At 40.7% G+C, this 12001-nt stretch overlaps 2 protein-coding genes across 8 annotated transcripts in view; one reads left to right on the forward strand and one right to left on the reverse strand.

Moving 5' to 3' along the window:
- LOC103877852 (endogenous retrovirus group K member 7 Env polyprotein-like) overlaps window positions 1-12001 on the reverse strand; it is a 337491-nt gene that overhangs the window by 184555 nt on the left and 140935 nt on the right. The gene's annotated exons all lie outside the window — the stretch shown is intronic.
- Window positions 1-12001, forward strand: part of MMP20 (matrix metallopeptidase 20) — a 48316-nt gene that overhangs the window by 18649 nt on the left and 17666 nt on the right. The window contains exons 6-7 of the mRNA XM_003910598.5: window positions 60-201; window positions 11606-11742. Of these exons, the coding sequence (XP_003910647.1) occupies window positions 60-201; window positions 11606-11742 (279 nt within the window). The remainder of the gene's footprint in view (window positions 1-59; window positions 202-11605; window positions 11743-12001) is intronic.

The raw sequence follows: 12001 nt of genomic DNA on the forward strand, positions 1-12001 counted from the left end.
AGAAGTGTGTGAACTCCAAATTCCCGTTACTATTTTGACCAAGTCATTTTGAATCCTAGGACCTCGGAAACCATTCCTGGGGAAGCCCATGGTGCCCCATGCCCCCCCTCACAAGCCATCCACCCCCGACCTCTGTGACTCCAGCTCATCCTTTGACGCAGTGACAATGCTGGGGAAGGAGCTCCTGCTCTTCAAGGGCCGGTAAGCCTCAGACGCGCCACCGACTCTCGTTGGGCCTCATTTCCACTCCCAGATAAACATCGTCCCACAGGTCCTTGTTGCTGCCGTGTATGAAGATCATGCAGAAATGCTGTCCTATGCAGCAGGAGGGTGGTAGGCAGGGGTCTTTGGGGGAGATAGAGAACTGCCAAAGCTACTGTTTGTGGTGCACCTACTGTGGTCTTGCTACTGTGCTAAGTGATTTCCATAAATGGACAATATTTATTCTAACCCTTTTCACTGTAGAGATTAGAATCCCTAATGTGCACATAAAGAAAGCAGATTAAAGAGAGCAAGTAAGTTTCCCAAGGTGACAGTTAAATGGCTGAGCTAGGACACCAGCCTGAATTGATCTGATGTCCGTTTTGTTTAACACTTTATCCCTAGTGAGTGTGCATAGCAAATGCTCAATAAATACTTGGTGAATGAGGGTTGGCTAGCTGGATGGATGGACAGATAGGAGATTGGATAAAAGGATGGATGGATGGGATGGATGATCAGATGGATAGATAGGTAGGTGGATAATTCCAAGGCCAATATTCTTCTGAAACTCCTCCTCTTCAATGCCTCTGGGCCTTTCACCCGTCAGATAGCACAGAGAAGGCAGATCCCTATTCTCCCCCAACTCTGGCTTCTTGGGGAGTATGGCTGTTTTCTCCATGATGCTGGTTACTCTAATTACTTCTTCCCATGGAGGCAAAGAGAAACATAGCAACATTCACCCCATTCCTCCCTTTGCTGGAGACAGAATTCAATCACACCAGAATAGGCAGAGGCATCTCAGGAGCATTCATGTGCGGCGTTATTCCTTCTACTTCTTCACTATTGCAAAAGTGTTTATGGAGCCCATTGTGGTTTTCAAGCAGTGTAGTTTTTAGGGGTATAAAGATGGATTGATACCTGCCCCCCACCTTTACATACCCCTCAGGTATATGACTCCAAAAGCCATGCAAGATAGTGAGACATGAGCTCTAAAAGTTAGGCCCATGAAACAAAACAAGAAGCAAGTATCTGGGAAGCTCTAGAGAGAGTTTCCCAAGGAGGTGACGTTTGAGAAATGTGATGTTCCTTATCTTGTATGCTTTTGGGGATATATTGCTGAGCTACTATTATAAGAATACGTTTTGCTCCTTCCGCACAGAGAGAAAGTAACAAAGTAGTTTTAAAAAAGCAAAATTTACCCAGAATCCCACCACCTGGAGTGTATCAGTCTGCGGGATTGATACCCATCCATCCTTCTATCCAGTCTCCTATCTGTCCATCCGTCCAGCTAGCCAACCCTCATTCACCAAATATTTATTGAGCATTTGCTATGCACACTCACTAGGGATAAAGTGGACATCAGATCAATTCAGGCTGATGTCCTAGCTCAGCCATTTAACTGTCACCTTGGGAAACTTACTTGCTCTCTTTGATCTGCTTTCTAATACCATAGACCAGGTAGCTTAGACAAGAGAAATTTATTCCTCACAGTTTTGGAGGGTAACAAGTTCAGGATCAAGGTATCTGCAAGGTAAGTTTCACTCTGAAGCCTCTTTTCCTGGCTTGTAGGCAGCCGCCATCTTGCTGTGAGCTCGCATGACCTCTTCGTGTACAGCGAAAGAGGGAGCAAGCTTTCCAGTTTCTCTTCTTATAAGTGCACCAGTCCCATCATGGGGCCCCTACCCTCATGACCTCATGAGTCAGGAATGTCCTCTTCCAGCACTAACCCTAACTACCTCCTGAAGGCCCCATCTCCAAATACCATCCCACTGGGGGTTAAGGCTTCAACATAGGAATTTGGAGGGCACATAACGCAGAGCATTCCCATTGTTAACCATATTGTTGTGTGTCCCTCCAGACGTTTTCTCTGGATAGAGAGCTAGATATTGTACATATGGGAGTGGGGTGCAATGATTTCCACAAAAATAGAATTTTACTAGTGGTGTTGATTTATAAAGTTTTTTCACTCACAAAATTTTATTTTTTCCTGTCAATGAATTTTAATTCTCATCCTTAGATATATCATTACTTATTTAATCAGTCCCATACTGGATTATTTCTAATTTTTAAAAATTAGAAAGAGCTTGAACTAAATCTTTGACAATGGACAGACATTCACTTTTCAAATGCAAATTAGAGCCACGCCCAGGAACCCAGGCTTTCACAGCAGAGTCAGTGGGATTAAGTTCTGGCCCTACCGCTTACTGATGAGGTGATCCCCAGCAAGTAATATGCCAGACACATAGTGTCAATAAATGACAGTCACTATTCTTAAGAGTGGGAATCAAAAAATATTTATAATGGCACGGAGGCTTATAAACAGCTTCAGGTATTTAGAGAACCCAATTGATTCTTTTGTGTTATTAATTTTCTGATGATTATTTATTTTTAAGACACTGACCATTGGTGTTCTTTTTCTTGAGTATTACCAAAAAGTACATCAAATGGAATTGGTAGGCAACGACCCAGAAGTAGTAGACCAGGTAGGGCAGGAGGAGCTTGGAGCACAGATCTTAGTAACCTTGGCTTCATCTAAGGGATATCATTCAGGATCCACTCTCCCAGACACTGAAATGGCATGTAGCACTCATTCAGTGATAAAGCAGTGAGTTGCTAGCCATCATGCAGGGTGTAGCTTATTCTTCTGGTAAATATCAGAGGTTGCAGTGGGGGCAAAGGAGACAGTGAAGTCAAAGATATGATACCATTTCATTCAATGATCATTGTTTTCTTAAAAAAGTAAAAAAAAAAAAAAGCCTTCTGTTTATCAAACTGTGAGCATTTAGCAATTACTAATGACAACTTGAAGTCGATACATCTTTTGACATAGTCTTGTTCATAAATACTGAGGGTAGTAACAGACAGTAAGTGAGGCATTGGTGCAAGAGACGTCTAGAAACAAAAAATCAGCAGAGGGGCTACAGAAGGAGAGATGGTCTGCTACCACGTATGTATCTGCTTAGTCACCACCTTCTCATCTTCTTCCATTTCAGATTCAATGAGCTATTGGGGTAGGGCAGATGATTCCAAAGAACTAGCACAAGCTATAAGCAGGATGGGGAGTCAGGAGTGGTCCCTTCCAGCGCTGGACCACTAACTCACCGTGGCACCTGGAGCTTCTCTTCCTTTTCTATAAAGTGAGGGAGTTTTCTGTTACTAATAGTGACTTAAAAGTGTTCAGTACTTACTATGCAAAGCACTACGTTATCACATTCTTACAATTCCCCTGTGAAGCCTGAAATATCATTCCTTTTACAAGTGATAGAAAGGATAAGCAACTTGTTCAAGAGTACACAGCTAGTAAAGGGTGGAGCTGGAATTCAAACCCAAACTAGCAAACTTCAGAGCCCGTGCTCCTAACTACCTTGCTGTACTACCTCCTAAGATGCTGTCCAGAGCTGGAATCCCATGACTTTTTAGCTCCGATCCCCTACCAGCTGCCGCTAAAAGTCCCAGAGTGCTTGCTAAGCCTGGACAAAGAACAAAGAATTCTTTCAAGCCACAGTTATAATGGCAACCAGGGAGCCACTGATTATGAAAGAGCTCCCAGTCTGTTCTCTCCCACTCAACAGCCTGGAATTCCCCATCACCAACAATAGTCTGTTGATGGGACATTTCAAGCTATGAGCATAATAACCACATGGTTTGTTTCCAAAGCAAGATGGAATGCAGTACCTTTTAAAGTAACCGTGAGATTGTCAGATATTCTCCATAGCGTGTAAACGTACATTCATACGTTCCATGTGAAGGGAAATAAGTGTTAGCTATAATAAGTTGAAGGATGGATAGATAGATAGATAGATAGATAGATAGATAGATAGATAGATAGACTTAATGAACACACACTTACTTTTTATAATAGGTGACAAAATTATTAAGGCTATATCAGATTTCCTCAGTCACTTAGGGAAAATAAGAGAGAAATGACTGGAATTGTAACCACACCAAAATTATATTTGCATCTATTATATTATGTTGGGTTTGGCCCAATATAATTTTAGGGGTAAAATCAAGAATATCACACATAATCATCTATAAATCTTACAGGTACAATAGATTTTACAAATAGAGTAAGCATAAAGGTCGATCATGTCCAAGTCCTTCAGTGTAGAGATAAGGAAAATAGGCACAGGTCTTTTAGCCCTAGCAGACCCTCCCATGAGACCCAGGTCTTCTGACTCCAGTCCAGAGTCTATCCTAGCACTAATATAGAAAGCTTTCTGCCTATGAAATGGAACTACCAAGAAAAGCACTGAAATTTAACCTGAATGAACATATGCCCATTGACTGTTATGCATTTGAGTTAGTAGGAAGAGCACTTTCAAGCTGTTCCTTTGCTTTCACGCCCTCTGCTTGCAGTGGGGTAACCAGCCACAAAGAGGAGGATGTTCATAGACTATCTAGGTTTCCCAAGAATGTCTAATGTGTTTCTTCACGTTTGTTTTTTTTTTTTTTCAAAATAGGATTCTATATATATTTTTTAATCTGTAACTAATTGTCAAATTTCAAAAGATGTTATGTATCTTAAATTAAAAGGCAAAGAAAAACATTTTTAAGGGTTATGCAAGTAGGAATTGGAGAGAACAATGGATATATTAATAAAAGGCATTCTAAGGACTCACCAGCGGGATTAGGACACTAATTTGATGAGAAGAACAATAGAAAAGGAAGAGTTAAAGCAAGTAGAAGCCTCATGGCTGAGAGTATAATATACAGCATTGTTCTCTCAGAAAAATTGAGAGGATTTGTTGGGAACACGATGTAAAACTCAGGGTGAGATGTATCAGATTTAAAGCAATGACAATTTTCACGGAGTTTCATAGAAATAAGCTAGTGCTCAGGGAAGAGGTCATAGTTGGAGGCTTTGTGAGTTTTGAATCTCCCACATAAAGGAGATAGTTAAAGATGTGGAGATGAAAAACATCTCTGAAGAGAGAATGAGGAGAAAGAAAAAAAGTCTAAAGAATGAGCCTAGGAAATGGGAGAAAAAGATTCAATAACAACCAGAGAGATTCAGCACTCCAAAAATAATAACAATAATAATAGCCAACACTTCATGGTAATTTGCAATGTGCTATGTGTTGTGCTACGCATTTTACAGACATTCACTCATTTAATCCACACTGCCATTGTCCTCAGCTGGAATTATAACTTAGTTCTGTTTGATATCAGAGACAAAATGCCTGTAGTGGAATCCCAAATAAATCTCGGGAAAAAAGGTGTATTTTTTTTTTAAGTGATCAACAGTGGAAAATGTTGCCAAGGTCACCAGACTGAGGACTGAAGAAAAGGGACTGAGTGGCCAGGATAATTTAGAATGTAGTCACAGCAGAGCAATGAGGAAGAAAGCAGAGCATGGAAAAGGATTAAAGAGCAAACAGGGTCAGGTGTGGTGGTTCACACCTATAATCCCAGCACTTTGGGAAAGAGGCAAGTGGATCACTTGAGGTCAGGAGTTCAAGACCAGCCTGGGCAACATGGTGAAATCCCATCTCTACTAAAAACACACACAAAAAATTAGCCAGGTGTGGTGGCAGGTGCCTTGTAATCCCAACTTCTCAGGAAGCTGAGGTGGGAGAATCACCTGAACCCTGGAGGAGGAGGTTGCAGTGAGCTGAGATTGCACCATTGCACTCCAGCCTAGGTGACAGAGCGATACCCTGTCTCAAAATAAATAAATAAATAAATAAATAAGAGCAAATGAGGGGAAACAAAAGAGTTGAGATAGAGCATTCACTTGAGAAGCTTGTTAACCACAAAAGAAGTTAACATAATAGTTGGCAGTAACAACAGGGCCAAGAGAGGATTTTAAAGAGGAAACTGTTCATGTTTGAAGACAGTGGAGAAAAACAAATACGAGATGCTACAGGAAGGGAAACAATAACAGTAACCACTATTTCTGGAGAGTAGATTTGAAATTGGGAATTCCCAGGATGCCATGGGCTTGAGGTAAGCCCACCATGGAACAGGAGGAAGTCTTCCTCCTTCTCATTCTCCCTGGCGATGTGTCTTTTCTGGCTGGAAGGTTGCTTCCCTGAAAGCCAACAAATGGCATTGTGTTTACTTAGAGCAGTTCTCTGTGATCTATTAATAATTCAGATAAAGAAGCAGAGGTCAACTAAGATCCCTGACTCATTGTCATTTCTTCTGAACCACCTGATTCTGAGAGAGGAGGGGCCCTTTACATGTTCACAGGTTATGGTTTATGAATATGGATTTTCACAGGCTCTTCAGATGGATACAAACACTCTTAATTTAAGGACACTATGCACAGCTTTGACTACCATTAATCTACACCACTGGCTACACATGGGTTTTTAGTTGTATGAGCTATATTTTTCTTGGGTTCAGTGAGGTGGATGATGCATGATTGATTTCTTGGATTCTGATGCATCCTGAACTAAGCAACCCTGGTTAATGAGTCCCATAGAATGAATGGCTTCTCAGCCAATGACATGACAGTTTGTACTTCAAAGTTTCCAGCGAAAAAAAACTAAGAAGGAAACTTAGCTATATTGATAAACTCTATGTTTATATTCTGCATATCGCCTATTAATAAATTTGTAGAGTAAAAACATGTCTTTTTAAAGTATCTACAAATAAGGGTAGTCCTGAGTTTATAAAACACTTTCATATGCTTTATCTCAGATGATCCTTTGAAGTGTTTGTGCAGATATCATTCTTACTCTTATCTAACAGTAGGAAATTGAGTCTCAGAAAAATTGAATGACTCACATGAGGTCATACAGCCAGTTATAAAACAAGGCTTCAAGCATTCCTTGTTTTGTTCACTGCATCACATTGCCTGATCTCAGGGGAGTGAGCAGTAATTAAATAGAGCATCAAAAAATAAGAGGCCAGTGTGGTGGCTCATGCCTGTAATCCCAGTACTTTGGGAAGCCAAGGCGGGCAGATCACTTGAGGTCAGGAATTCGAGACTAGCCTGGCCAACATGGTGAAACCCCATCTCTACTGAAAAAAATACAAAAATTAGCTGGGCAAGTGTGGTGACACGTGCCTGTAGTCCCTACTACTTGGGAGGCTGAGGCAGGAGAATTGTTTGAACCCAGGAGGCAGAGGTTGCAGTAAGCTGAGATTGCGTCACTGCATTCCAGCCTAGGGGCCAAAGCAAGACTCCATCTCAAAAAAAAAAAAAAAAAAAAAAGACACCCCTTCCCACAAGTAGGAAAGAGGATGACAGAGATCAGAATCTAGGAGAGTGTGAGACTAAAGAGGATGAAAAGTGGGCCATTCATTCAGCTTGTGCTAAGTTGCCTTGATTGTCCAGCAAATAAAGGGTGAAGGCATCTCCTGAAAATGAAAGACTAATGGGATCAGCTTAGGTAGGTGGAGAATGATGGCTGGGTATAACAAAAGAAGACCTTTAAGGCTTGACAACATGCATCAAGTCCCTGGATACACCAGGCACCATGCTAAGCCCAAGGATAAAAAGATGAATAACACATGATGCTGGAGGAGGAGTTCAAGGAACCAGAAAAGAGCTGCAAGAGGCCAGGTGAAAGTTACCAGAGACCGAATCTCAAATTTGATGAGTTAGTTACTGTTCTTTGGTAAAAGCGAATGAAAATTTCAAAGAATATGAAACTTTGAATGAAAAATCAACGGATCAAGTAAGTTCCAGTCATCTCTCTGGCACCCATTCATTTAGCCAACAAATATGTATTGAATCCTGACTATGTGCCAGCACAGCATTAGATGTGGGTACATGAAGGTAAATAGTGCAGCTAAATGTCTAATCAGCAGATCTAAAACATCAATAAACTCCATTGTTTTGCCTTCCTCATCAAAGATCAAATTATGGACTAGTGATATAATCTATTTATTTTCATTCCAATACATCCTGCAGCTGTTCTTTTCCAAGAGGTTTATAGATTTTTTTGTTTATATTTTAAATCCATTCATGGATGTATAAGGAAGTTACTTGCTATAATTGTTTTTATGAGTTTTACTTCACTTATTACTACAATCTATAGCTCTAAGGATGCAAATTCTCTGAGTATGTTACTGTTTTATTGCCACATCATTTTTTTCATTAGTTTACTGAAGTTTTTCATGACTACAGATTGTTTTTGAAATTTGTGATAATTTGTCCAGGCATAGTGGCTCACGCCTGTAATCCCAGCACTTTGGGAGGCCAAGGCAGCGGGATCACCTGAGGTAGGCAGTTCAAGACCAGCCTGACCAACATGGAGAAACCCCATCTCTACTAAAAATACAAAATTAACCAGGCGTGGTGGCACATGCCTGTAATCCCAGCTACTCGGGAGGCTGAGGCAGGAAAATTGCTTGAACCCAGGAGGCAGAGGTTGCCATGAGCTTAGATCACGTCATTGTACTCCAGCCCGGGCAACAAGAGTGAAACTCCATCTCAAAAAAAGAAAAGAAACAAATTTGTGATAATTTATATAAGTGATGGATAGCATTTATTTCTATCCTATGTGCACACTATATACATTATACTACGTCATAGTGGTGTTTAAAGCAGGGTTTCTTAACATTGACACTACTGGTATTTCGAACCAGATAAGTCTTTGATGTGTTGAGCTGTCCTTTGCATTAGGATGTTTAGTGGCATCCCTGGTTCCACGCATTAGACTCCAATAGCACTGCCCATCCCCAGCTGTGACAACCAAAATTGTCACCAGATATTGCCTAATGTACCCCGGGGTGCAAAATCACACTTGATTTAGAATGACTACTTCAATTTAGTCCTCACAATATCCTACATCAAAGTTTCTTTAGTGAGGAATTTAAGAGTCTACCACTTGTGAAAAGTTTCAAGAGTACGATTTCCCTTTGCCTGAGCTCTTAACTACTACGCTTTACTACCTCTCATGTTGAGTCATTCAGGACATCACTGTCCCATAACTTCAAATAAAAAGTAGGACTTAGCTTTGCCTAGAGTTGCTTGTTGATTTTTAAGTGAGAAATGAAAGAAAATGCATCTGGCTTTAGAGTGATCAAAGAGAAAGCAGCTGGAAGTCAACTACACCTCATGAGAGATCATTCAGACAGAGCCTAGTTTTGGGAAGACATATCTGCTCCTCTACCTCCCCACTTTCCCCACATGGCCTCATCATTATAATATTCTGAAATGCACACTTTGTGTCTTAGCACAGCAACTTATAAGAGACAACATTTCAGAACTGTGTATTGAACTGCATTAATTGGAACACACTTGCTATTCAGGTTTCATCCCAGGTTCTCAATTAATCCAAGAAGTAGTTGCTGAATTCCGGATACCCAAAACTGTGTTCATTACGAGGTGGTGAGAGAAAAGAGAAAAGGGAAGTGGTCCCTCTGGACTTCAGAAAAGCCCACGTCTGATTGGACAAAGGGTCAAAGTACAAACAAAGAAAAACCAGAGATCACAAGACTGAGCTTGAGCAAGTGGGTGAGATTGGACATGTGACCAACATCAAGGCAGCTGAAGCCTGAGCCAGGCCCTGTCTGCCCCCTCACCACCTGGTGACCTTTGGGCCCAGCAGCCTTTCTGGATCTCAGTTTTTCATCAGTTAATACATGCGTTTTAGATAAGGCTGTGATGTTTGGAGCTTGTGTATCAACTATGGTGGGTGCCCAATTAGTGGGTAATTAAGGCCTAAACAAATAATACCTTTTCAAACAAACGGTATCTATCCATATGGCACCTTACAGTTTATAATACACTTTCATATTCATTATCTCATTTGGTCCTTACAATGATCTATGATATTGGCCAGGAAATTATTTTTCCCATTTAAGATGATTAAACTGAGGCTTGGAGAGGCTGGTTAGCAGTGGAGTTAAAACTTTAGTCCACATCTTCTGAAACACAATGTGCTTTTCCTTCTGCACCATGATGCCTCTTATGAAACATGAGGAAATATTTATCTTTTCTCAATATATCCCCTTTTTGATTTTATCATCAGCTTAAGTTGCCTCATCGGGGATACCTTTATTAAGCCCCTAAATGCAATGGCATATATCCTTCCTGTGTGTTCTCAGAGTATCCCGAACTTAACCCTTTGTAGCACCAATCACTCTGATCATTACTAATCAGTCTCTACTACTAGAGTGTAAACATATTGAGGGCAGGGCCAACATCTTCTTCAGTGTTTCATTCTTGATGTCCACCACAGTGCCTGATGATAGGTGCTCCGTAAATATTTTTTAGATTAACTGAATAGCAAAACTCAGCATAAAATTTGGAGAATTCCTAAACTAGCCACTAAGAAAGTTCAATGTCAAAATTTTATTACAGTTTCCCAGTCCCCAAATAATCCTGTGCATTAATTCTGGGTTCCTAAGAAGCCAAGTAAATTATTAATGTTTTATCAAAATTATTTTCATCTTCAAACTATAAAATAGAGCACATTTACATTGTCAGTTTCAATAATGTACCCTCACAGATATACTGCCACAAATTTATGACTATAATATTGGGTAAATGGATAGATGAATTGCTAAACCTTAAATTAATATGTGTGTACTAGATTTTCTGTTAACTAGATATCAGGTTCATGCATGCAAGCACTTCCAGAACACAATTAAGTAGGCAACACCATAATTTATGATTATTAATGTTTTGTTATTTTTACAGGGTCTAATCAGCATGACTCAACCACAGACTTCTGGTTCATTTACATACTATCTATAATGTCCACCTTCTGGATCATAGTTACCTTTGTAAGATTTTACCTTTTAAAAGATCAGAAAAGGAAAGAGAAATTTATATCAGGTGATATTTGGAATGGGGGGGATGCATAACTTAAATGCGTAAATAACTGATACTATTACTTCGCTATATTCTTTCATTATTTTGAACATCCTTAAATAAATGAAGGAGAGGGGATCACAGAAATGCTAAGACAATGAAAAGGGAGTAGAAACTGTTTACCAAGGTCCAAAAAGTTGTGTTCTTCCTTAAAAACAAGGCAAGAGTGGGCTGAACATGGTCGTTCATGTCTGTAATCCCAGCACTTTGGGAGGCCAAGGCAGGTGGGTCACTTGAGGTCAGGAGTTCGAGACCAGACTGGCCAACGTGGTAAAGTGAAACCCTGTCTCTACTAAAAGTACAAAAATTAGCGAGGCATGGTGACACACAGCTGTAGCCCCAGCTATTCCAGAAGCTAAGGCAGGAGAATCGCTTGAACTGGAGAAGTGGATGTTGCAGTGAGCCGAGGTTGCAGTGAGCCAAGATCACACCACTGCACTCCAGCCTGGGCCACACAGAGACACTCCATCTCAAAAAAAAAAAAAAAACAACAACAACAAGGCAAGGCGAGGGCAAAGGGCATTTAGCAAGTGGCCTCTGAGTACATTTCAGTCCAAGTGTAATTTTATATGTATATCAATCATTGATCTTGATTTTTTTTTTTTTCTTTTTTGATATGTCCCATAGGATTTTCTGGAGACGGCAGGTTCACTTGCGGACAGGAATTCGGCCCAGCACTATTACCAGCTCCTTCCCCCAGCTCATGTCCAATGTGGATGCAGCTTACGAAGTGGCTGAGAGGGGCACTGCTTACTTCTTCAAAGGTACCCTCCAGATCTCTCAATGAAAGAAATGGCAGGGCTGCAGTGCCCCCTCCATTTGGCATATCTAGCCCTGCCAGCATTTTCCAGTCATCATGGAGCACATTTCAGTTGCTCTTTGTCCTCAGGTTGGGTATGAAATGCCACCTACATTTGTTATACCCGATATTGTGTAACAATGAAAGTGATGGCAGTGGCCATTAAGCTTCTCGGAATCACGCCTGTTAGGCTAGTAAGGCACTGTGTTAGGTGATAGCGCCCA

This window comes from Papio anubis, chromosome 12 (assembly GCF_008728515.1).
Source record: "Papio anubis isolate 15944 chromosome 12, Panubis1.0, whole genome shotgun sequence".
In the NCBI taxonomy this organism is placed as follows: Eukaryota; Metazoa; Chordata; class Mammalia; order Primates; family Cercopithecidae; genus Papio; species Papio anubis.